The 23,481-nt window shown below is 38.7% G+C and overlaps 2 protein-coding genes and 1 pseudogene across 5 annotated transcripts; 1 reads left to right on the forward strand and 2 right to left on the reverse strand.

Annotated features, from left to right (window-relative positions):
- The first annotated feature begins 1,402 nt into the window (after positions 1-1,402).
- LOC145500533 (uncharacterized) lies at positions 1,403-5,648 on the forward strand (annotated as a pseudogene).
- Positions 5,649-5,926: 278 nt separating this feature from the next.
- On the reverse strand, positions 5,927-7,893 carry LOC145482056 (P2X purinoceptor 7-like). Its single transcript, XM_081460640.1, has 2 exons — positions 6,907-7,893; positions 5,927-6,637 (listed from the first exon to the last, which is right to left on the reverse strand). The coding sequence occupies exons 1-2, from the start codon at positions 7,098-7,100 to the stop codon at positions 6,220-6,222; spliced, it is 612 nt and encodes a 203-aa protein (XP_081316766.1). The 5' UTR covers positions 7,101-7,893; the 3' UTR covers positions 5,927-6,219.
- A 7,662-nt stretch (positions 7,894-15,555) lies between these two features.
- Positions 15,556-21,563, reverse strand: LOC145482170 (uncharacterized). Of its 4 annotated transcripts, XR_014048730.1 has the most exons (3): positions 20,115-21,563; positions 19,942-20,003; positions 15,556-16,495 (listed from the first exon to the last, which is right to left on the reverse strand). XR_014048730.1 is itself a non-coding variant. In XM_081460796.1 (2 exons), exons 1-2 carry the CDS (start codon positions 20,059-20,061, stop codon positions 16,430-16,432), a joined length of 186 nt encoding a protein of 61 aa, XP_081316922.1. In that variant the 5' UTR covers positions 20,062-21,563; the 3' UTR covers positions 15,625-16,429. The 4 variants fall into 4 exon arrangements, 1 of the variants encoding a protein (XP_081316922.1); XR_014048728.1 differs by having other exon boundaries at positions 19,942-21,563; XM_081460796.1 differs by having other exon boundaries at positions 15,625-16,495; positions 19,942-21,563.
- Between the last annotated feature and the right edge of the window lie 1,918 nt (positions 21,564-23,481).

Consider the following 23,481-nt stretch of genomic DNA (forward strand, 5'->3'; position numbering starts at 1 on the left):
GCGATCAATCCTCGCTTTTTAATTGTCTGAATGTCGTGACTATCATAATCGGGGTATGAATACATATTATTCTAACTGGTCAAGATAGGAACCAGACGATGCAAAGTTAGCAAGAGCTCATAGGTGTACGAGCTGGGGTGGGGGAGGGGGGGGGGGGGACGAGGGGACTGCAGCCAGCTACGGAAAGTTACGTAATTTTTCGGGAAAAACGGTCATGATTCGGGCAACGACACTTAGAGAAAACATTACAAAGTAATGCTGTTGATGTGATTTCCAAAACTCGCAAAAAAACTTTCTACTTTTTATGAAGCTCTGTGTGATTACATGTATATGCTCGACCGGGTGTCTGTAGGCCGTTGAGTGGTTTCTTCAGTGGGTTGGCAACCTGGAGGGAGAGGTGAACACGTCAGATTTGGCTGACCCTATGATCATGGCCATGATGAGGTCGCGGCGAAAGAAGCGGGCAAATGCACAAAATTTTCGAAAATGGCGGCGTCACCTGTAGTTGATGCAACTTTTTGAGGCGGATTTCTCCTATCATTCCAGCTTCAAATGGTGTTGTATTTGGGTCTCAAGGAGTAATTATCATTTTTCTTTCTTGAGAGGTAAGTAGATTTTAATTATAACTGAAAAATCTTGCATAAAATGTATTTAAAGTGTTACAGTCATTGCTCTCCGATGGAAATATGTGGGGCAAAATTTTGACTATTCGCCCTGTAAAATTGCCTTTTTTTACGTGATCGATAACTTAAAGAAACGTGTAACGTGGTCACAGAAGAGCTTATATGTGTAGGAAAACATTGTAATTGAAGATGATTTTGAAGAATCGATAGTAAAAATGATCAGTCCACTTGAGTATGAAATATCTGCGTTCTCGTGCTCGGCACATATTCTGCAACAGGCCTAGCAAACAGAAATATCCACAATGAGGGAAATGAGAACTTTCACAAACAAGAACTTAGGTTTAATTATTTAAATAAGACTTAAAGCCTGCCTACTGCATAACGGTGGTTAAAATGCAGACAAAGGATAAAATAAATATGCAGACTGCAGACTTTTTAAGAAATATCCCATTTCCTTTTATAGAGAGCTAAGTGCTCCGGTTAGCCTGAAATATACAGCTCGTATTAGCCGATGTAAGGTTAGCTCATTCTCTCTATGACTGAAAATTGGAATATGACATTCTTAAAAAGTCCGCAGTCTAGTCTTGTTAGACTTTTCTTTAAACATTTTGACATACAAGGCCCTCTCTCTTCTTACATAGGCCTCTTTCATGCTGTTTAAACCGTAGGCTGGTAGTTTGGAGTATATTCAACTTCCCATGGGGAGCTTCTGTGGAGGAGAGAGTATAAGGCCCCATTTATATGGTCTTAAAGGGATACTCTACACTTCAGAACAACATTTAAAAAAAAGATAGCTTATAACCCAAATAAGAAGTATTGAACAGCTATAAGTGGTCAATCTTCGTATTTTTTGTGTAAATGGGGAACGTTCTTGACTTGCGGTTCGAGCTTTGGATCACAGGTCAAAAACCGGAAGTGACGTAGAAAGGAGAACTCGCAAAACCTCTTCGATAATATGTACACTGGGGAAGATCGGCTGTGCTAAGAAAAAGCTTGTCGTGTCGCGTGTTGTGCGAAAACATTGTCCAGGCCTTACGCTTAAAATACCATAGAAAACCTTGTTTCTCTCTTTGAATAATTTTAGCGTAAGATTCTTCTCGTAAATGACTAGTTCAACATCATTACAGCCATTTGTAAGTAGGCGCGACTATCTCTAAAATTGCACTATGTCATTATCGACTGAGGACACGTCAAAGATTCTTTGTACCAAAAATCACGTGTATAAGTTCGCTTTCGCATATCAAGAAGTCAATTCAAGCAATAAAGTGTAATAGAGTTTATTATACAGCAGTTGAGTTGTGTGCCCATTCTGTGCGAATTTAATACCAGCCCAAACAGTGCGACGCGACCACAGCCCCGTGCGTGACACTCCTTCGGCTTAAGCGCAACATATTATGCCACATCGCTGTATAGCTGGTGGATGTTCTAACACTCGCAAAGATGGAGTAAGCCTTCACAAATGGCCTGAAGATGCCCACTACGCTAAGCTATGGACGAATGCCGTGAAGAACACCCGTTCTGATGTTTTCAACCCGATGACTAGCCGACTTTGTAGCGCTCACTTCACTGAGGAATCCTTTGAAGAACAGACGGTGATAGCGAAATCTCTGGGCTTAAAGATGAAAAATATTTTGAAACCCAATGCTGTTCCTACGATTTTTAAAAATGGTCCTCCGCAGACGAAGAAACTAAAACGACATGACAAAAACATCTCTCAAGACGCTCTCACCGGACCATCAAAACACGCGCAGAAGCCGCCACGAGGAGCTTATAGGAAACGAGAGGCTGCTAGGGTATGTTTAGGACGAAATTATAACTTGCCTTAATAGTTTAGCTTAAATTGAAAGCGAGGGAAACTCGTTCAGAAAATTAGAATAATACTTACTTGTGTTCTGCTATTTTAAGATCCTCGCGGAACACGAGAGGGAGGAATTGCAGTCAACTTCCGGTGAAAATAATGAGGAGTTAACAATAAATGCAGAGGAAACATTGCCTGCAGTTGTAGAGGTTGCTACCCAAACCCGGAATACAGGGAAAAACGTTTCTGTACAATTTCGAAGCAGCCGCACCGCTAAAGGCAAGTTTGGTTTCTCGACTGATGCGTGACAGAAATACGAAACTACCACGATAATTTTCCTTGTATATCATAAACACGGGTCATCCACTCAGGCGAAAAACAATTCTGTGCCGAAATATCTTTGCAGGTTGTCAAACGTCCATTGCCCAAAAAAGTCAAGAAACTCAATGCACCCTTCTCAAAGAATTTTTCACGACTTCGACCCCAGTCCAGAGTGACGAGGAGTTGTCAGACAATGAAGAAATGGAGCAAGATGATGACCCTTCATACGTCCCTGACCCCAAAGACATTGATGCAGATGATGATACTGGTTTTGACGATTTGGATGATTGTTTATACGAGTAAGCGAACTATCTATCACAACCCCTATACATTATGCAGTCATTGTACTGTGATCTACTGTAGCAACAAACTATGAATATTTCAAGAGAACAAGCCCACTAATAATTCACTCTATTAATTTACAGGGAGTCTCCCCAAAATGCACCTCCTCACCAACAAAACCTGTTCCTAGTGGCAGAGTCTTCACTTCTTAACCTCTTTCGGTTCTGCCCAGTTTGCCGGTCGGAATGTGAACGGATGGTCGAATCAAGAATTGGTACGAAAATAACAGTGTCGCAGAAATGTTATTCCTGCACGTTCACTACAAGCTGGGATTCGCAGCCCTCAGTTGGAGACATTCCTGTTGGGAACATCATGCTGTCCTCTTCTATCCTCTTTGGTGGTGGAAGCCCAGCAAAGGTGCTGAAGATATTGAAACATATGAATGTGCCAACGATATGTTAGTCAACGTTTATGAATCACCAAAAGAAGTATCTACATACTGCTGTGCAGAGGACATACCAACAGCAACAGTCCAGTCTGCTGGACAACATCAAAGCTGAAGGGAGGGAATTAATAGTGGGAGGTGATGGCCGCTGTGACAGCCCTGGTCATTCAGCCAAGTATGGAACCTACTCCCTTATGGATGCTGAGCAAAATAAAATCCTAGATTCTCAATTGATACAGGTTTGTACTGGATTAAATTTAAAATGGGCTCATAGAAGTATTTTTGTGCTTTAAGTAATACTGCATTTTAATTAATACTTATCTTTAGAGCAACGAAGTGAAAAACTCAGGTGCTATGGAAAAAGAGGGGCTTGCAAGATCACTCACATTCTTAACTGGTGAAGGATTGTCCATTAACACCTTAATAACTGACAGGCATGTGCAAATAAGAAAATATATGAGGGAGAGATGGCCTGGAGTTAAGCACAGGTTGGATGGTTGGCATGTTGGAAAAGGTGAATATTTGAAAGAAATATAATTTGGATTAAAATCAACTGATACAATTTTTAGCCACTAGTAACTGTAATTTTATTTAGGAACTGGAAAGAAGATTGATGCCCTTGCTAAAAAAAAGGATTGTGCTGTGGTTCAAAAATGGAAGAAGAGCATTGTCAACCACATGTTCTGGTGTGCCTCGTCAACAGATGATGATGACCCTGACCTCAAGGAGGCAAAATGGCTGTCCATAACAAATCACCTCATGAACAGGCATTCTGGACATGAACATCCATTGTTTCTTAAGTGTGCTCATGGAAGGTTACATGGGAGAGAAAGAAAGAAAAAATGGCTCAAGCCAGGTACGTAGTTAAAAAAAACCTTAAAATTCTTCAAGTCTCAATATCAACAAGCCTGTCTCATTAATAGCCCCCATATATACATGCATATTCAGGAGTATGCTTTTACATGAACACAGTTATTTGGTATGTATCATGATCTTTGATAGTTGTAACGAGGGATTAGATGCTTATCATTATAGGTGAAACCATTTATTTTTTGCAGGTACACCACCCTATGAAAATCTCACAGAGCTGCTGACAAAGGGGTCCCTCTTGAAAGATATAAAGCAAATTTCAGGGCAATATGCTACATCTTCTCTAGAGGCCTTCCATTCTGTCTACAACCACTTTGCTGCAAAAATGGTGGCCTTTTCATACCATGGAATGACAAGCAGGTATGAAGACTTGAACATATCATAACATCATAATGCACACTAACCTTGGTTACAAATGTGACATTTTTCAGGTTGCCAAAAAACCTCTCTGAATTTATGTCCTATTGAATGGAAGGTAAAACAAAAGCAAAAATACCTATCTTTTTAGGTTGCAGATTGCAATCCTGCATTTCAACGAAAACAGTGACAGGGAGCAGGCAACACTGCAAGATGGCAGAGAACGATTCAACATTGCTTTCCCAAAGTACAAGAAAGGAGAGCATACAGTAAAGAAGATTTCAGTGAAATGTACATATGGTGAGTAAAGAATGAAAGAATTTAGCAAACTGGAATTTACAATTTTTTCATTTACATATTTACATTACATGTGCATGGTTAGACCCCACTTACTTTCATTTTTCACGTAGGGTATGTTGCCAACCTGAAAGAGAGTGTTGTACGAATTCTCCAAGGCACTGAAAGTTCTGTTTTAGAGAGAGCTGATGCTCCCCGATCACTATCATCGGATTATGGCCGCCCTGACAAACAGGCCGCAGTCGATGCATTAAAATCAAGATTCAGGAAGTGACTTTCTTCACCAGGATCGTCCTCATCCTTAAAAGCTATATTGCAATATATTGATAAGTGAATAAAGATGGTGCATCTTAAGCTCAGGTTTTGAAATGTGAAAGGTGAATTGATCAACAACACACGAGCATGGGACAAAGAAAAATTCTGAGTCCCCGCCAGGAATCAAGCCCATGACCTCCCGAAGACTGTGTGGACGCTCTATCCACTGAGCTATGAGAACTCATGGACAGCAAGGTCATTAAAGTGAGTTCATATTTGACAGGTGTCCTGCATACTGCTAGGATCAGCACTGCCAAAGTATCAGGAATAGTGATAAGTGAATAAAGATGGTAAATGATGATGACTTTGATCAATGCACTGTTCACATTGCAATAAATTGTTAAACAAACAGCCATGCAATTAGTGACATCTAGCCATAGTCAGACTAAAGTCAAAATTAATTTCATTAGAATTATATACTAAAATGAAAGAAAATAAAGAGTATTGCTGTTGTTGTTGTTCACGAACAGCAGAGACCATTTTTAAGTGGTAGGGCTAAAATATCTGGCCAATATTACTTTCAAGTAGTAAAATGCAAATTTTATCCACATCATCTGAAGCCGTAGAAAATAAATCCCAGCAATAAAAGTGGTAGGCCTATAGCCCTGCCAGCCCCTCCCCCTCCGCAGTCCCTGTTGTTGTTAGTAATACTCCACTGATCTTATAAATGCAAGGATCTTCGATCAGTCTCAGAAGACTGACTCAGTGACACAAAGTGAAATGGAAAATAAAACATTAAATGAGGATCTTAGAATGTTAACCACCTTCACAATGTAAATATGTTCTTCAAAGTATCTTACCAAATCACCCTAGATGCGATTATTTCGTCAGTTATAATCTCAAGGAAAACCCCAACAGACTAGTAGGGTCAACTAGAAGCTCAATTGAAATACTACACAGTATTAAAACAATTACTCGTCCGGAAAGTGAAATCCTTCAAATACGAAGTCTTCTTCGAGCCCTGGAGGCGGGAAGTGTGCTCGTATGCAACACACAGCACATGATGGCAGAACCACTCGCACTTCCTTTCCCAAAAGACCCCAGCACCACCTCGCCAACTGCCTGTAGGCTATGTGTCTATTTTGTTTGTGAGATGGCCCTTCGTAAGAATCTTGATATTGTTGCTTGTACTGGTACCATGCCGTCTGTAGAACCCAGCGATTCAAACAAACGGCGTGGAACCCTGGATGCTGTGTGATACAAATGGGAGGTTCGGCCAGTCCTTCTGCCTCAACAGCTTCATTGTTTTTGGCTGCGACGCAGTCAATTTCGGCACAACAAATGCACTCTACAACTCGATTTAGTCTCTGGCAACTTCCACACTTACACCTACAATTTCCAATCGAGATTTTACCTTATGACTCAGAGCTTATGACCTATGCATATGAACGCAAAAACACATTCAAGCCGAAAATTATTTCACACATCGATATTGTGGATATCTGCGCACGAAAATACACGTAAACCAATTCCATCACAAAGACCACGACAAGATAACCTTGTTGTCATCTTGAACTCATTTATTCGCTTAAAAAATCAAGTTACAAAATTACGGGTTGTAAAGAGAACTCGCCACAAGAAGTAGATTGATCTCTTACCAGTCTGTGTTTTGCAGTCGTTCGAATTCTTCTTCATCGGACTCATTTGGGGAGTCCGTGTCTGAGCTAGCCTCGCTGTCGTAAGGCTCAAAGAGATACGGCTGCGTTCCTTGACAGTCTTCCCAGGTTGTGTCTTCTGTAGACTGTTCTTGAGAAGAAACAGAAGAAGAACTACACGAATCCCCCGATTCCATGCTAACTATAACCTTTGTGAAACAAGCAATGGCGCTGATCGAGTTCTCCTTTCTACGTCATTGATCACGTGCCTGAAAAGTCGTCCGTTTCACTTCCGGTCCTCGAATTGAGTGAAATTTCGCTTTTCTAGCGCAGTTTTCAGTAGTTAGAATTTATTTCTCCCGCTTTTTCTGTCTCTCATAAGTTTTTATAGTGCATATGCTACATTTTGAGCAAAAGTCGAAATATAGTGTAGAGTATCCCTTTAAGTACTGGAGACATCCCTATCAGACCCTTCTGAGGCAACTTTATCAAGTTTTTATGTGAAATGAAGTTGTCCCTCCAGGATTACTTAAGCCCTTTTTCATATTCCAGTACTCAGCGATCATTCTTTGTTTGGCTTCCTTTCAGTCATTTGATCACTGCGAGGTTTTGTGAGTTAATTTTGATTTCTTCATACGATGAGTTGTCCCAGGTAGGACAGTCATAGTATTTTGATGAAAAAAGGTTACCAGGCCTACCAGGGTTACCCTGGTTATGTTGCCAAGGGTAACTTGTGTTTCACTTTCTCAACAAAATGGTGAAAGATGGCTCGTTCAGGGTCACTGGGGCAAGGGCTTTCTTGGTTACCTAAGGCCAAATAAGGGGCCTCACGGTCGGCTGGAATCATGTATGCTTATATAACAAAATTTGAGTTCCAAACTCTGGTCAACTTGAGTTCCTATTGCTGGATCTTATTATGTTTACAAAACTGGCACAGTTGATCAGCAAAATTTGAAGTTTGATTTATTTCAATTCCTAAACAATATTGTAACTTTTCTCTATGTAAGGATCCAAAAATGCTTCATGCAGAGTGTTTGTTGTAGTTTGTTTGATACGCTTCAGAAATTTTATTTTTCCTTTGTGCAGGTGAGGGTGCTGAAAAAATTTCTTTATGTGAATCTGAAGACCTCAATTCAATGCATTGATACTGGAAATGAGCTATTCGATGTTTTATAAATTATGATATTAGCACCATGTATCTGCTTGGACGGGACTTAGAAGGTGGATGGGGTTGGATTAATTAATTATGAGAATTACTTTTTCAATCATAAATACATATTGAGTTCCTGGTGCTAGATCTCATTAGGAAATTTATCTTTTAGTTTACATTTTCTGTTGAAAAGAGTTAGGGGCGATGTAAAGACCAAAGAGGGAAGGGAGGTGATATAAACATTTACTCCAATTTTCAACTGGTGATTATTAAGAGGAGTCTTATTTAATCTTTTAAACCTTAGGTTACCATCCTCCACCACCTTTGCAAGACCATTCAAGCAGGCCCCATCTCTGGCAATACACGCAATCACCATGGAAAGCTATCCATTTATTGTCATCGTACTGTCAATTAAACATTTAAAACCCAATCTTGTGGTTTTTTTTGGTTTTTTTTTTTGTTATTTGCTGAAAATGTACGCTTATCATTCTCTTGAAGCCAATAATAAACTCATCAATACAAAAAGCAACAGGGAACCTGGGATGGATGGCGCTGGGGAGAAATCAGGCTTTGGGTTCATGGTTACAAGTACAACCTCTGTGACACTTTTCTCTAGAATATTTCTTTGTAGGTCAGTTTAAACTTAATGTAAAATAATTGTTAAAGCTATCTTTATTTACATAAGATTTATGATGAAAATTAAAAGCATAAAGTATAAAGAAAATAACTGATTATCATTTCAAAGAGAGGCAATAAAGCTATTACAGTTTCTCAAGACAGATACTATTAGAAAACAAGGGGTTTGGTTATAATAAGAGATCACCTGATATTGATCTTTCCAGCTTTGTCTTAACCTTCCTTACCGGACTCTTTGTTTTGGCAACAAGTCATTGTCGCTTAACAAGTTTCTCCTGGATAAGGTAACTGTTATTGCCAATGGCTTAGCATAGGAAATGTCCCTGTTTGTATTTTCTTTCCTCTTTAATTCACTTGCTGCTTGGAACCAGATTCTGTATTTTTTAGTTCTTTCCATATAACATCCTACGCAGTTTTCTTTTACAGCCTATACAAGTTTAATTGAACTCACTGTGATATTAAAAAAAAAATTAGAACCCAAAGCACCAGTTTAGGATACCTTTCTTGTCAGAGGTGCGAGACGAGAAATAGCTTTGCACTGCATGCGGACACCCGAAGAAACAGATCCGCTCCGATCTCATATTTGACGAACATTTTGACATGAAATAACGCACCTTTCTGCCAAGAGGTCTCATCCATGTTATTCTGAATATCATCCGTTTCATCTAGGTCTCCCGTACAGTGATTTTATATCATTTTACCACTTAAAATATCCACACGTCTGCTCGGCTTGCGTCAGTTGGTTGGCCTCGCTGAAGAAAATGTTATCGTTGACAGTTTTGCGGATAATTTAGCGCAGAAAAATAATTCCTTGGTACATTATTTACTTTAATTTCTAACCCAGCATATGACTTGATAGTTCAATTGTCTTTGTAAGGGAGCATTTTCCATCAAATACTTTCTCATATTTCGAGGGATTCGAGTATTGATAAGCGTTACGTTATCGTCTACAAAATGAAGGGTTTAAACCCACTGATCATTTTTATGCATATGTTAAATGATTCGTTTTCATCACCATTCAAACGTTTTAAACCATATCAAGATCATATTTTTGCGTTCGTGTTGTTCATTGTTAGGTTTTCCAGATATCGCCCATGAAACGAGCACAAAGTTTCACATTTAAATCACGTTTTCAATACACCGATTCCAGAAAAAACCGGAAGTTGCACGCAAGCGAGGCTTAATAGCCCTCGAGCTTTCAAAATGGCGGGCGAAATGCTGGGGAAGAACGAAAAAATTCGAATGTATGTAGGTTAGAGCTAGTTGTCTGGAGCAAATGTGGTAAAGAAAAGGAAAAGGGTTGGACACAAGTGTTGTGCGGCTGCAAACTCTAATAATCGAAGCAAAAACCGACCTGATTTATCATTTCCACGACTGAGTTTCCTTCGGACAAGCTAGCCAGATAAACAAAGAAGAAAAAAGTGGGAAACACATATGCAAAGGGGAGATGTCTATTTTACCTCGTAGGAAATAATTTTTGTTGTTCCGAGCACTTCTTGCCAAGTGATTTTAAACTGAGTACACTTTTTGAAACTGGAAGCCGTACCCTCGGCTTTCCCTCGGGCAAAAGTTGATGAGGAATCTCTGTGTAGAGCGAAATATGTGATGCATCTGATTCTAGCATATGAATACCCATCAGCTTCAATCAACTTAGGAATTAATCAGTTTTCATGCCTCTGAGGTAAACAAAAAACGTTTCCCAAAAACAATGTTGAATGTGGAAGAACATTAGTGATTTAAATACAGCCATTGATGAATTTTGAATATTTTTTATTCGCTTAATATTTCAGCAAGATCTGGCTTTTAGGTTTAATGTTTAAGAACCAGCAGTGTCAGATAAATTATTGCATGGGCCAATTTCCTGTACTTAATGTTGGGGAGCCAGCCCATTAATTATTTATCTGAAGTTTTTTTAGGCTGAATTTGAAAACATAAGGTGCAGAATAGACTGCAGAGAGATAAAAGGTCAGACACCCAAGACCTGGACACCCAAAAGTGAGCTTTACTCTGAATTAAAGTCTGACAACACATTTTAAGGCCTTGTAGGAATTTTCCTTATTGTCGTAGATTTGATAGACAGCTTGTACCGGCAAGTAGGAAGGTTATAATCTTCATCCCTTCTATGCAACCGAGTAAATCAGAACTGACTATAATTTTAATACCAATTTTATAAGGTAGACCGTTTTCCAACCATGAACCAGAACTGCAAATGAATGAATGGATGGCATATATTTGAGGGTGTAACTCCACTAAGGTTGTGTAGAGTTGTTAATCAACCCTGGATAGTGAGCTATTTGCTTGTAAACTGGCAGAAAAAAAAGTTATCTGATGTTTATTTGTCATTTGGTAGTGACTTTAAACAGAGTACATGATATTGTTCATCAGTGGTAATTAAATATTTGTTGATTTCCACCGTACTGAAATTGTGCATTATGTGGCTTCATGTTCTATTTTCTGGCACAGGGTGTAACATAGAAGGACACATGTTAGAGCTGGTGTATAATTTTGACCTCATTGAGAATTTCCTACATTGTATGATCTTATAGATTTCCAATTGTTTTGAACTATTTTGAAATATTCATTCAAATATTCATTACCACAGAAAAACTAGAAGTAGCTGAATTCTCTCATATTAGATGCTGGACAAACTTTTTGGACCTTTGATATACATTATTTATTCTGGCTTTAGCAATAATCACATTGTGTAAGGCCATCTCTAAGCATTAGGTAAGCCAATTCATATATAATATATTTATCATAAATTGTTCAATATTCTTTAGCATCTCCTTCCACCATTCTATGTCCAAGGCAATTTGCTCATTAAAAATTTGCAGTTACCTCCAATTTATAGCCAGGAAATTCCAAAGTCTGTCCACAACAAAGAGTAGTTGTTGTACATGGTACATCATAAACTGAAGTTCATATGACTCTTGTTTACTTTTAAACCAGTGTCAAACATTTTGCATATTGATTTTATAAGGCAATCTTTCATGGTCTCACTATCCATAACAATGACATTCCTAGCTTAAATTATTTCATGGAGATTGCTCTAACTTGGGTCTGTAACCTGTGTCTAGCTGGGGGACCCTGGGGAGGCCCCCAAAATTTCCCTTTTCTCTTGAACAACAAAAATAGCATTTTGTTACTTGCACCTTCGTCTATCCCTGTTGATGCATTATTTCAGTGTACTTGTCCATTACTAGTTGCTAGTTTTCTAGGCCATCTTTCATGCCATGTGACCGATAGTCTTTGTTACACTGTAGTACACTTCACTGATAATTTTATTGGTGATTTGACTGATGAATCAGCTTTGTGATTGCGTCCTACCCTGTAACGCAATGATGCTGTCACTCTATCGAACCCTTGCTTATACCATTCTTGGCGAGTAGATCGTGGTCTTGTTTGATACTCTGATTAGCATCTTTTGAACTGAAGGATTTTCCTTTATTCTCTAACACCGATTGTTAATTTATGAAGAGAGATTGGATGTTCTCTAACTTGAGAAGACTGAAGTTGTCAGTGAAAAATGAATCAGCCGTAGGAAATTTGTTCAAGTATTTTGTTGCAATATTCCCGATATCCGGCACAATTTTTAAATTTACTTCCCTATGTTCTTTCGAGCTCTTGCTTCATCAGTTTTACTTCTTTAAGCTACTTTAACTTTAGTAAAGTATTCTTCGGGTCAGGGTCGTAAACTTTTACAATTTTCATTTCATTCAGATTCTTTTTCCTAAACCGACCATGAACAAAGTTCTTTTAGGCAATAAAAATGGTGAGAGCAGGTTGTTTTGCGCATATTGGAGATCGAGACAATCGAAGGATGGAAAACATACCCGTCTAAAAGTTCCTTTATTTTGCCCCTTTGATTTATACGGCGACTTTTAAACCAGAATTTCGATTGGCTGAGTGTCAATTTTTCAATGTTCTTCTCTCACACTGACGCCGGGAATATCATCAGAAGAGAGATCGGCCTTTCTTCTTCGTTCGCCATGTTGCTTTATTTACCGCAAGGGCTATTAAGCTTCGTTTCGGTGCAACTTCCGGTTTTTTCTGGAATCGGTGCATTGAGCGATCTCGAAATTTTGCGTGTTTTTGAGCCTTTTGACATCTAGGTTTTGAAAACCAAAGTATTTTTAGACACAATATTAACAGGTTATCTTATTCCTGTGCTCTGTTGATCGCTTTCTTTCAAATTCTTTGAGCAATCATCGGATGAAAAACTTTTCTGGTGTCATTATTTTAGCGGCCATAGAAACTTCACTGGCCGGCTCACGAGTGACGTCATAATGGCCAAGATCATCGGGCGCGCAATTGCACTGCTACGCAAGCGAAGTTGACCTCTCCCTCCTGTCAATTCATGGGTTTCTTTTTCTTCCCTATATAGGTATGGGGCTCCGCTTGGCGGCCCTTCGGGCCGCCGGAGCTCCGCCATTAGTTACTCAATAATTTCATTCTAGTCGTCAACTGTAACAACCAGTGCTAAAATCAGTCAGTCCTTAAAATGTTTTGATAAGGAGTCTTCGATTTAGCAGTCACTCTATTATCAATTTGCCAAATTATATTCACTTTCTTAGCAATTAATTTATTTATCAAGACACTGTGGTCAGAACAGCAGAGTTTTTGTGCAGCATGTAAATACAAATTCATTTGACCTCTTGTTGTTTGTTGTTTTGAAATGGTTAGAGAAAATTTTGAACAATACTCAGCAGCCAGGCTGCATTTTCATTGTGTCATTCCATCCAAGAGATTTTGTCCAGTTGGTTTCCGAAAAGCCTTTTAAACTACCACTCTAGGTTATGGCTGCTCTTAAGCCATATTATTTTGAGCCAAACATGCTCCAGACTCCGGAATGATAGCATTGAAGATAGTGAAGTGCAAATACATTTTGCTGATCTTGTAATGCAAGTCAGTTGCAGGTTTTTCTCCTTCCTGCCAATTTCGAGTCAGACGGAATGAAGTCACATAAACACGGCCCGGATGCCCAGTACAGTTTCAAAATGGTGGACTCAGAAGTCACTTCTTTTAAGACAAACTTCTTCAGGATAGCAGGCACTTCAGAGGCTGAAACTTTGGTGAAAGGAAAAAGGTGAATGTTTACTTGCTATAGACAAGGACAAAAAAATAAGCTTTTTGGAGTGACCTTTTTAAGTTGAAAACAAAATCCCTTGACTTCTGATGCCGAGTTTCATTTTTCACTAGCTAGAAAGGAAATTTTTGGAAAAAATTGTTCTTTACAATTGGACTGCAGAAATAGTTTAAAATATACATGCACATGTAGAACAAGAATGACTGAAATGATAAGTCATCTACTTTCAGAAGTGTTCCCACACTCGTGGAAATTTACTGTATTTCCTCAGTTGGGCCCCTCCCTCTGTTAAGAGTCCAACCTGCCCATTTATTTTTACTTGTTGAACATTCAGTACCCCTGATTAGGGATAAAAGCAGAATTATACCCTCCAGTGCTGCTTGCCCCACCCCCAACTCTGTGACAAAGATTTATAGACCCATCCATAGAATTCCCTCTGGACAACCTGTATTAAAGTTTAACTGCAACCCTTAAACTACTGAAATTGAAGTTTTGCAGGTTTTTTTTTTCTGAGGGCAAAAAAGCATACAATGTACAGATGTATGAGATTGTCATGTGGTAGTAAGCTTTTCCCCTCCCCCCAAATTACTCCCATGCCAATCTATTTTTTATTCTAATGATCTAAATGGCAGGGTGTTGTCTAGAATGTGAAACCAATCAGGGCTGCATGTACATGTAAGCGTAGTCCAGTATCCCTTAGCCCCAATCTCTTTCTTTTTCCTGTTTTGATCCATATGGTGGGTGATCATAATTTATTACAATGTAGCAGTGAACCAGCAGCTCAGCACTCTTTCAGCCATAAATTTCTAAGCCTTTGCAGTTGAGGTCAAAAAGGACAAGTTCCTGGTGGTGTCAACGATACATACAGATCATCTGATAATTTTGTACAATACCAGAACTTTAAATTGGAAGTATTGATCCCGTTGAGTCTCCATTCTAATAGGTAAGTCTTTCAAAATCCCCTTTTCAACCTACAAATTTCAGTTTTGATATGCTAAATGTACAGTACATTACTATTAAGCCCTTCTCCCAAAGAGCTTCCCCTTCTTACATACATTTATGGGCAAAAGTCAGGAAGTCCAGCAGGGGTTTAAAGGAGGAAATACAGTAAAACATAAAATATAACCAAATGAAATGTTATCCACCTTAAAAACTAATTTACTTACTGAGCCCATGAAAGCATTTTAAATTATTTACATCTCTGTGGTATTTCAAACTTAAAGCAGAACTTGGTTTACATCAAGGAATGCAATGACCAACTCAAAACTAATCCTTAACTGGGGGAACCCTGGGAAATAATAGTGAATCATGACAAGGTACATGTAGGAGAATGGGGGGCAAGAGTGTTGGAGGGAGATTGAGGAAGTCACTCTGTCCCATTCTGAGGTGCCCAACCACAAAGAAAAAAAGTGGACGGGTTTCATGAAGTAGTTTGTCTGGTGTGAAAGGACTGATGCTTTGAGAACCTGTCAAGTCATAATGAAAAGGGTAGTAATCAGTGATCTATCAGCTATGGTCTGATTCAACTGGTTTATTTTTGGTGAAGTTTGTGTTGAGGCTGGTTGAAGAACACCATGTGAGTTCCGTTGAGGTCAAGAAATACCGTAGTGACTACTGTGGGTGTGAGTAGTTGTTGGTATAAGTTGAGTAGTGTCTGTTCTTTGTAAGTTTGGTGGTCACTTGTTGAATCTGTGTTGTTCTATTCTTGGCCTGCACTGTCACGCAATAAAAAAATAATTTCAAAACTATTCTGTGGATAAAGTTAAGAAATTGTGATGTTATAGGAGATTGGTAAAGAAGGCACTTCTCCAAGTTTTAAGTCTGTACGTTTTCCTAAACTTCAGATATTCATCGAAACATTTTGCACAAATTTACAGAGCCCAGTATGGAGCTGCCATGCACCTCCGTGGGACACCAACATGGCGGCCGGAAAATAGTGCAAACATCTGGAACTTACTTTGTCTATCTAGGCGACTGATTATCTGTACTAAACAAACAAGCATTTACATAAGCACTTTTCCTAGTACTTTAACTTCTCGATGGGCTAAAAATCATGAGATAAGTATATATTTTTTGACAAACGCCTTCGTAGCTTTATGTCACGCACCGTCATAACTCTGAAATTCAAAATACGCTGGTTTCCAGACGAAGCAAGCTACTGAGCTGAAAAGTTGTAAACAGATATGAATTTACCCCCTCTTGCATGTATGCCTGACGAGGATAAAAACTTTGGTGGCTCCTTAGTTTTAGATTTTAGAAAATGATGACATCACATTCAAGCCAAGGATAGGTGTTTATTTGAATGGAGTTAGTTCAGTAGTTTGGTCTAGTTTTTTTTTTCCAAGGTATACAAAAGGACACCTTACCATTTTCTCCATTTATTCCCTGAATTTTCTCTGATTCTGAAAAATTAAAAATTCCCAGGCTATTTTGGATCCTGACCTGTGACAAACTATAATAACAGTGCATCATTTAACAAAGGAAAAAAGTGGCGTATTTTAATATTTTTCTGCCCTAACATTTGATGACTTGGGGTAACCTGCAGAGATGCCCTTGGGGGAATTCCCCTTAAGGAACCAGGTTAAGTTTTGATGTGATCATTGCATAAAACACAAGTGTTTACCTGGTCCTGGATTGCAAAAACAAAATAATCATTATTCTAGAATAAGCTTATGGATAATATCCTCCTCCTGTCTTGTCCTGAGGTATTTTGTCTTCAGCTGTTCAAAAGAAGAAAAAGAAAAATGTAGATACTGTACAAATGTTCATAGTTTAGTGGCTAACACTAAGTGAAATACACCGATGACACAACTGTTTTTGGTAAAGATATTTGGCCTGTTCATAAGCTGCTGCAACACTTTGAAAAGTGTTCTGGTCTCCAAATAAAGCGATCTAACTCAGACGTACTTTGGTTGGGATCATTACGTCAGAGAAAATATTCCATTCTAAATCTAAAATTAAGCAATGAGCCTGTCTATGCCTTGGGTGTATATTCTTCATATGACAAGTGTAACGATAGATCGTTCACTAGGTTAGAGTCATAGTAACGCAAGTGTGTCACATGATTTTGTAATCGATATAACACCTTTTTAGATAGAACAAGGCGCTGTCTCAAGTGTATTCTAGGGAACACTCGACTCCATTAAAGCACTTTAAACAGTTTTCTATGATCTGTTCGATGTCGAAGCAACAAGGATCTTACCACTGAAAAAAAAAAACTTCTTTGAAAAGTTGCCTAAACTTAAAAAGCACTCAACATTTGAAAGTTTCAAGACAATTTATCTATCTGGAAGAGTAAACTTAGTCAAAACGTTGGCAATATCCAAACTAACTTTTATCTGCAGTGTGTTAGACAATCCAAATGAGTGTACCGATGAAGTAAACATTACATGTACATATGGACATACAAGAATCCAAAACTAAAAAAACCAACTATAATAATTAAAAATAAGAACAAGGGTGGACTGTAACATGTTAGATTTTACGTTATTCGATAAAGCATTAAAGATAGTCTGAGTAAAGCGCTTGTGCGCTTATGATAAAAGTGCATGGAAATTTATCCCACGATCCTCACATTCTAAGGTTGGCAGCAACCTTCTTTTCCAGTGTAACAATGATGTTCAATACCTAACCCCTGAATGAAAACTTACCAAAATTCTATCGAGATATAATTTGCCACTGACAGAAAATTAATAATGCTGAATCAAATAAAATGGAATAATCAGGTTATTTGAGTAAACAAGACATCTGTTTTTTTTTCCCTGGTTGGAAAAAAGTTGGCATTGAAAATCTCTTGTGCCTTTTCAACAACGAAAGTAACACCTTGGTGCCTTTTAAAACTTTCATGCATAAATACTGTACAACGTCAAGAGTAATTTTTTACAGTATTACAGCCTTCTATCTGCAATACAACATAAATGGAAAACTATGCTAAAGCAGGAATGTCTCTACCATCGAATGAAATGTACCACTTTCAATCGAAAAGTTCACATGCAAAACAATTTACAATACTTTACTCAATCACCAGCACTTCCCTCACCAACTGCAACGAGAAGACTCACTGAATGCCGCTTTATCTTTCACGAAACGGTTATATTCAACTCTCTCGCCAGTTGAATATTTTGTACCTTTCAGTCCCTTCAATGCTTTTCCAGAAGAATGGTGCAAAATATTAAAAACAAATATAAAGAAGAACTCTATCTTCTCAAAAGCTCATGATCTAATCCAAACTGATTTCAGTTTACGCATTGAAGGGGAAAAAGTCAATTTCCAAAATCTTCAATCAAAGTCGTTATATGACAGTTTTGTTTCAAAGATACATGTATCCAGTATACCAACAGTGCAAAAGAAATATAAAAGAGCTTTCAGCACGCACACATCCCAGTTAGACTAGGAAAAGATATATCTACTGCCCTTCAAAACAACACTGGATACTAAATTAAGAGAAATTCAATATAAACTATTATCAACAGGATCTTATACACAAACAAGATGCTAAGTAGATTCTCCCTTTTGAGATTTTTGTGAAAAGGAGTTAGTGACCGTAGAACATCTCTTTTTCTATTGTACAACGAAAAGTGTTTATGTTTTGGGATGATTTAAAGGTTGCTCTTAATTCTTTAATTATAACTGTTAGGTTTGATATCAATGATGTCCTTTTTGGGATTTTAAATATGGATAATACAAGCATTCTAGTCAACTACGTCCTTCTTGAAAGGAAATATTTTATTTAACGCTGTAAGTTAAATAAGGGATCTTTTTCTTTAAGGCTGTTAGTTGATAAGTTTTAAAAAGTGATTCAAACCGATGTTTTATTGTGAATAAAAACAAAATCCATTTTAAGTGAACATTAAAGTTGATAGCCGACGTTTCTGCGTCATCGTGACACCATTCTCAAGGCAAAGTAAATAAATTAATGTAACAATTTGATTTCTGTACTTTTATAGTCTCTACAAATTAGCATACTAACAAAGGATCACAAGTTCTTTAAGTGAATACCTTTGCGCAAATCAAATCCGTTTGCACGTTTAGAGATGGCTTTTCTATAAAAGGCATCTCCTTAATTAGGCAATCGTTTTATTTCTAAGATTCCCTTAATTACTCTTTATTTTATTTAAGTTGAATTAGTTAACGTAATCCTTGTAATGTAGTGCAGTGTAGTTTTCTTTGTAGTTTGTAATTAACGCAATTATGTGAAGTTTATATGAAATAATTCATATATGAACTGCAGTTGTAGATGAAAGTGAAGAATGATCGTCGCAGTAAATTTTCCAATTTAAGCAATTGGAAAGAAGAAGCCTGAAAAAAATCAGGGCTTCAACGGGATTCGAACCCGTCACCTCCGCGATACCGGTGCGATGCTCTACCAACTGAGCTATGAAGCCACATATTGGGAGCAAGGCCACTTAATTTAGTTCATATCTTCCCGTGAGGAGTGAAATGATGTGAAGTTTATATGAAATAATTCATATATGAACTGCGGTTGTAGATGAAAGTGAAGAATGATCATCGCAGTAAATTTTCCAATTTAAGCAATTGGAAAGAAGAAGCCTGAAAAAAAAAAAAATCAGGGCTTCAACGGGATTCGAACCGTGACCTCACGGGTCCGAATCCCGTTGAAGCCCTGATTTTTTTCAGGCTTCTTCTTTCCAATTGCTTAAATTGGAAAATTTACTGCGACGATCATTCTTCACTTTCACTTTTAATTAACATAATTGTTGTAAATTTTGTAATGTTTGTATGTACCGATCTGTATGTTCTTGTACTATATGGTACCTCTAAAAGAAAGAAAGAAAGAAAGAAAGAGATAAAATACAAAAAAAATCTATTCACTTCCTTTTCATGTCACAAATAAGGTAAATATTATCTGTGTTTTAATATCTACTGACGTCTAATACCCATGCGTGCGGAAATACTGAAGATACCACGGCTCAAGGGGTGAGGGGGCAACATTCGAGAAAATACTGTGGTAGGGGGGTACTGAAAATCACAACATACATGATGATGTTTCATACCAGAAGCATATCACCTAGGTGATATGCTTCTGTTCATACAGAACGACGTTAAAGAAGCTAGCTGGGACTCGATCAAAATGAGAAGAAATACAACTTACTACAGTAAACAATCTAAATAAATCAACTGTATTTTGTTTGTCCATAACGCTTACCTGCAATCCGCGTTCAATCGCTCGCCAACAAAGCTCTCCAGCTCCCAGCGAAGTTTCTTCCCCTGAATATACAACGGGTACATTGTGATAAGCAGAAAGTCCTCCATACGAACAAAGCATGAGAGTACTACAACGAAAGGTGTTAAATACACAATAAATAAGAACAAATTAACCTTTATGCCTGCCTTTTTTCAGCCTCGTTCAACTTTCGCGGTTCAACAACATGGAAGAACTGTTTCCAAAGAATGCTGGGAGAGTTCACTCACCTCGCGCGCTAGCCGCGCGAGTTGTTGTCGCGTTAATCCACTTTCAATCATGTGCCTTCACAGATTGATATTTTAGTTGTGGACTGTTGTGACCGGACAGGACCTCCGACTTAGTACCTATTAGCAGGAAATTTCTAGGTAGTCAGCCATTAAGCATTTTAGCACGTGTAAAATAGATTGACTTTTTGTTAGCACGTGATTGCAAAACACGCGAGAGTTCTTCTCTTAGCCAAACCCTGGAGAGAGCTATAAAAATGAAGGATTCTATCGCACTGACAAAAACCTTCAACCTGTTCCCCTTCAATCTTCCGAGAAGCTGGTTGTAATGGTGTTTACCCATCTGCCGGAGGGGGTTTTCCACGAACATTTGGGTGGGTGTGTGCGGCGCGTCGAAAAGCCCTGGGTGCTGGTGGGATTTCGGAGGGGGGTAGCATACGAAAAAAATGGCTTTCGAAGGGGGTCATCCCAAAAAAAATAAGGGAAAAAGGGGGATTCACGTGAAATGTTTTAGTAAAACTTTGAAATGGCACAATGTTTTAATATTAAAAAAAAATAGCTGTAGAACAAACATAGTAGACAGGATACAAGTTAAAAACAAACTTTCCTTCTGCTTTAAAATAACGTTTGATGACAAAAGGTATTTGTAGCTACTAAAGAGAACTTTAACCTAACACTCTTATTTTCCAATACAACTTTCACTGGCACTCATCTTCGCTGTCGTCGAGCCCTTCTTTGTCGCTTGTGCTGCTGTGGGAGTCACTTGAAATCAGCAATGAAAGTGTAAACATAGTTTCTGACTTCCTGCTTAAGGTTGGTAGTGTTGGTGGTGATTCTGCTTCTTGCAGCATTGGTGAAATAATTCCCTTCCAAGAGCTGTGCGATGTATGGCTCATCTCGTCCAAATAACCGTGACAGGTGGACAAGTTCAGTTTTCTTCCATCACTGGGCTTCAACTGGTACCCTGGCATGGAAAACTCACTCGCCCTTTCTGAACAGCCATCCGCACATAGAAAGGTAGCTTCTTTTGCTTGTAAGATGTCAAAATGCTGGGATCGGTCAGCTGTAAACCTTTTCTTAAACGACTCGTCGCTTTCGCCATTATTGCGCATTTTGGAATGAGCCTCTTTCATGATGCTCATGTATTAATGCGCTCTTTTCGCGTTAACAATATAGCCAAGGTTTGTCTTGACTCTGGGGGACAAGCCCGTGGAAGAAGATGGCTCAAGTGATGTCATTCTTGCATTCATCAATTCCTTTATTTTAGCTTGCATTTATGTATATCTTTCTTCTTTTATGATAATGATATCGTCTTTAATGTAAATATTAATTTCAATTTACTTAGCATGCGGCCAACGCCAACTTATATCTACGTGACAATGACCAACTCGAAAGCTCATTGACTACTTTGGTCACTGTACAAACTTAAATATTGTTTCTTCTAGTTAATTTCTATCTGTATTTATTTTCCCTATATCATTGTAAACCATTTTACGTTAAGTTGTTTTTCTGTAAATAAAAAACTGAAAACGGAAAACAGGCAAGGAAGATGCCAATGAGAGGCCAAATGCCACACGCTCAGGGCGAGCCTTAACTGGGAGATCCGAAATGACTTCTCTTTCTTTTGATTTATTGAGGCCCAATAACTGTATAGCTACCCGCAAGGGGCTAATCTCTCTCGCTAGCCGGAAAAGAGAACGTGGACTGACCGGAGTGTGCAAACATTTTCCAGACCAAACAGGGTCAAATTCACACCAGAATGGCTTTAAAACTATATACTCTTTGAGGACCTATAACTGTATACCCCACACAGGGGAGCACCCCATCTCTCCCTCGATCCAGGAAAAGAGAGTGTGAGATGATCGCACGGGATCTTGAGACAAAGAAAAGTTGAATGGGATCTAGCTAGTTAGACAACTCCACAAGCAGAAACACTGATTACGAGGTCGCTAGAATTTCACCTTTAAATTCGGTTTAACAAAACGTTCAAAAGAAACAGCGTTAAACCCAATTCAATAGAATCTACTTCACTACTGCGAACTGCTTTAAAATGGGTGATAATTTGCGCATGTGTTAGTAGATTCACGTTCCATTCCTCGCAGTCAATATTGACCATGTTCCTGGTTGATAACACAGGGAGTTTAGGTCGTATCTGTTGCATGTCTAGAACGGCTGGATACGTCGTTTTTTATTCTTCAGCACGTGCAGTCACCTCTGTTTGCGCATCGGCTCTGTCTGTCGGCGGAAAGGTATGGCAAGGGTTAAGAAGCTTCAATATAACATCAGGAGCCATAATCGGGGACGGAGACCATAAGTCTTGTTATCCGGGCGCACCTATGATATGGGACAATTTTTCTATTTTTAGAACAAATTGCGTCATCCTGACGACAATATCCTCGTGGATCCACGCACGTGTCGTGGGTTCTGGTGTGAATGTTGTTACGTTGCGTGATCAAACGGTGAGAGTTGTGAGGTTATCTAGCGGATTTTTCTCAGCAATGGCGTTGAATAAGGCAGGGTCTAAGAACCAGGGCGTTTATAAGTAGTTTTATGCTCTGAGATAATAGAAAAGGTGAGTTTTTCAAGATCAAAAACAAGATTTTGCGCTGTGAATGAATATCTGTTCGCGCTAGTTGTAAGCTAACGCGTACGCTTTTGCGTTTGTTCTGACTTACAGTCAAACCAAGTGAAGCGTACCCCCCAAGATTACGGGCACTTTCCATTCGACCAAATAATTCCGGTATGAATTTCCGGAAATTTTCGAGGGCGAATGGAATGATCGTGGTGGTCGCGACCAAAAGAAGTAGCGCTGTATTGTATTGTGCTAACGCTGAAATGTGTTGACAGCCTAATCTATCTTTGGAAAATGTGCAATGAAAGAAATCACAGATTTGATGGAGAATTTGCTGAATTTTCTCAACATTTGATTGCTTCGCGCTCCTTACAAAAGTTACTTAGGGTTAAACTTGTTATAAATCACATGTTTAAATCGCTTGGTGTTCCATTTTCTTTGGTAATTCCATAATGGTTAGTAGGTAGTTTTTAGCGTTTACTGCGCCTTTCATGCGAACTCTAAAATTCAAAGCTCAACGGACAAATGCGTTTTACGCTACCGTAAATCAAATGTTTACCGGTTCTTCCCAGATTCCGACTATTACCGAGCGCGCGGTAATCAAACCGTTGAGCAAAGTTCAGACAACGACACAATGCTCGGCAGAAGTCGGAAGCTGGCACGAATCACCGAATATTTGATTGACGGTAGCGAAAAAAGTATTTG

Source organism: Orbicella franksi, chromosome 1 (assembly GCF_964199315.1).
Source record: "Orbicella franksi chromosome 1, jaOrbFran1.1, whole genome shotgun sequence".
Taxonomy (NCBI): Eukaryota; Metazoa; Cnidaria; class Anthozoa; order Scleractinia; family Merulinidae; genus Orbicella; species Orbicella franksi.

Bases quoted from the DNA above. Each gene is read 5' to 3' on its own strand.
- LOC145482170 (XM_081460796.1), bottom strand. From the start codon at position 20,061: ATGCTTTGTTCGTATGGAGGACTTTCTGCTTATCACAATGTACCCGTT. The intron at 16,496-19,941 runs GTAAGCGTTATG...TCTTTTGAACAG, and splicing joins CGATTGAACGCGGATTGCAG to CTGAAGACAAAATACCTCAG.
- LOC145482056 (XM_081460640.1), bottom strand. From the start codon at position 7,100: ATGGAATCGGGGGATTCGTGTAGTTCTTCTTCTGTTTCTTCTCAAGAA. The intron at 6,638-6,906 runs GTAAGAGATCAA...TGGAAATTGTAG, and splicing joins CGACTGCAAAACACAGACTG to GTGTAAGTGTGGAAGTTGCC.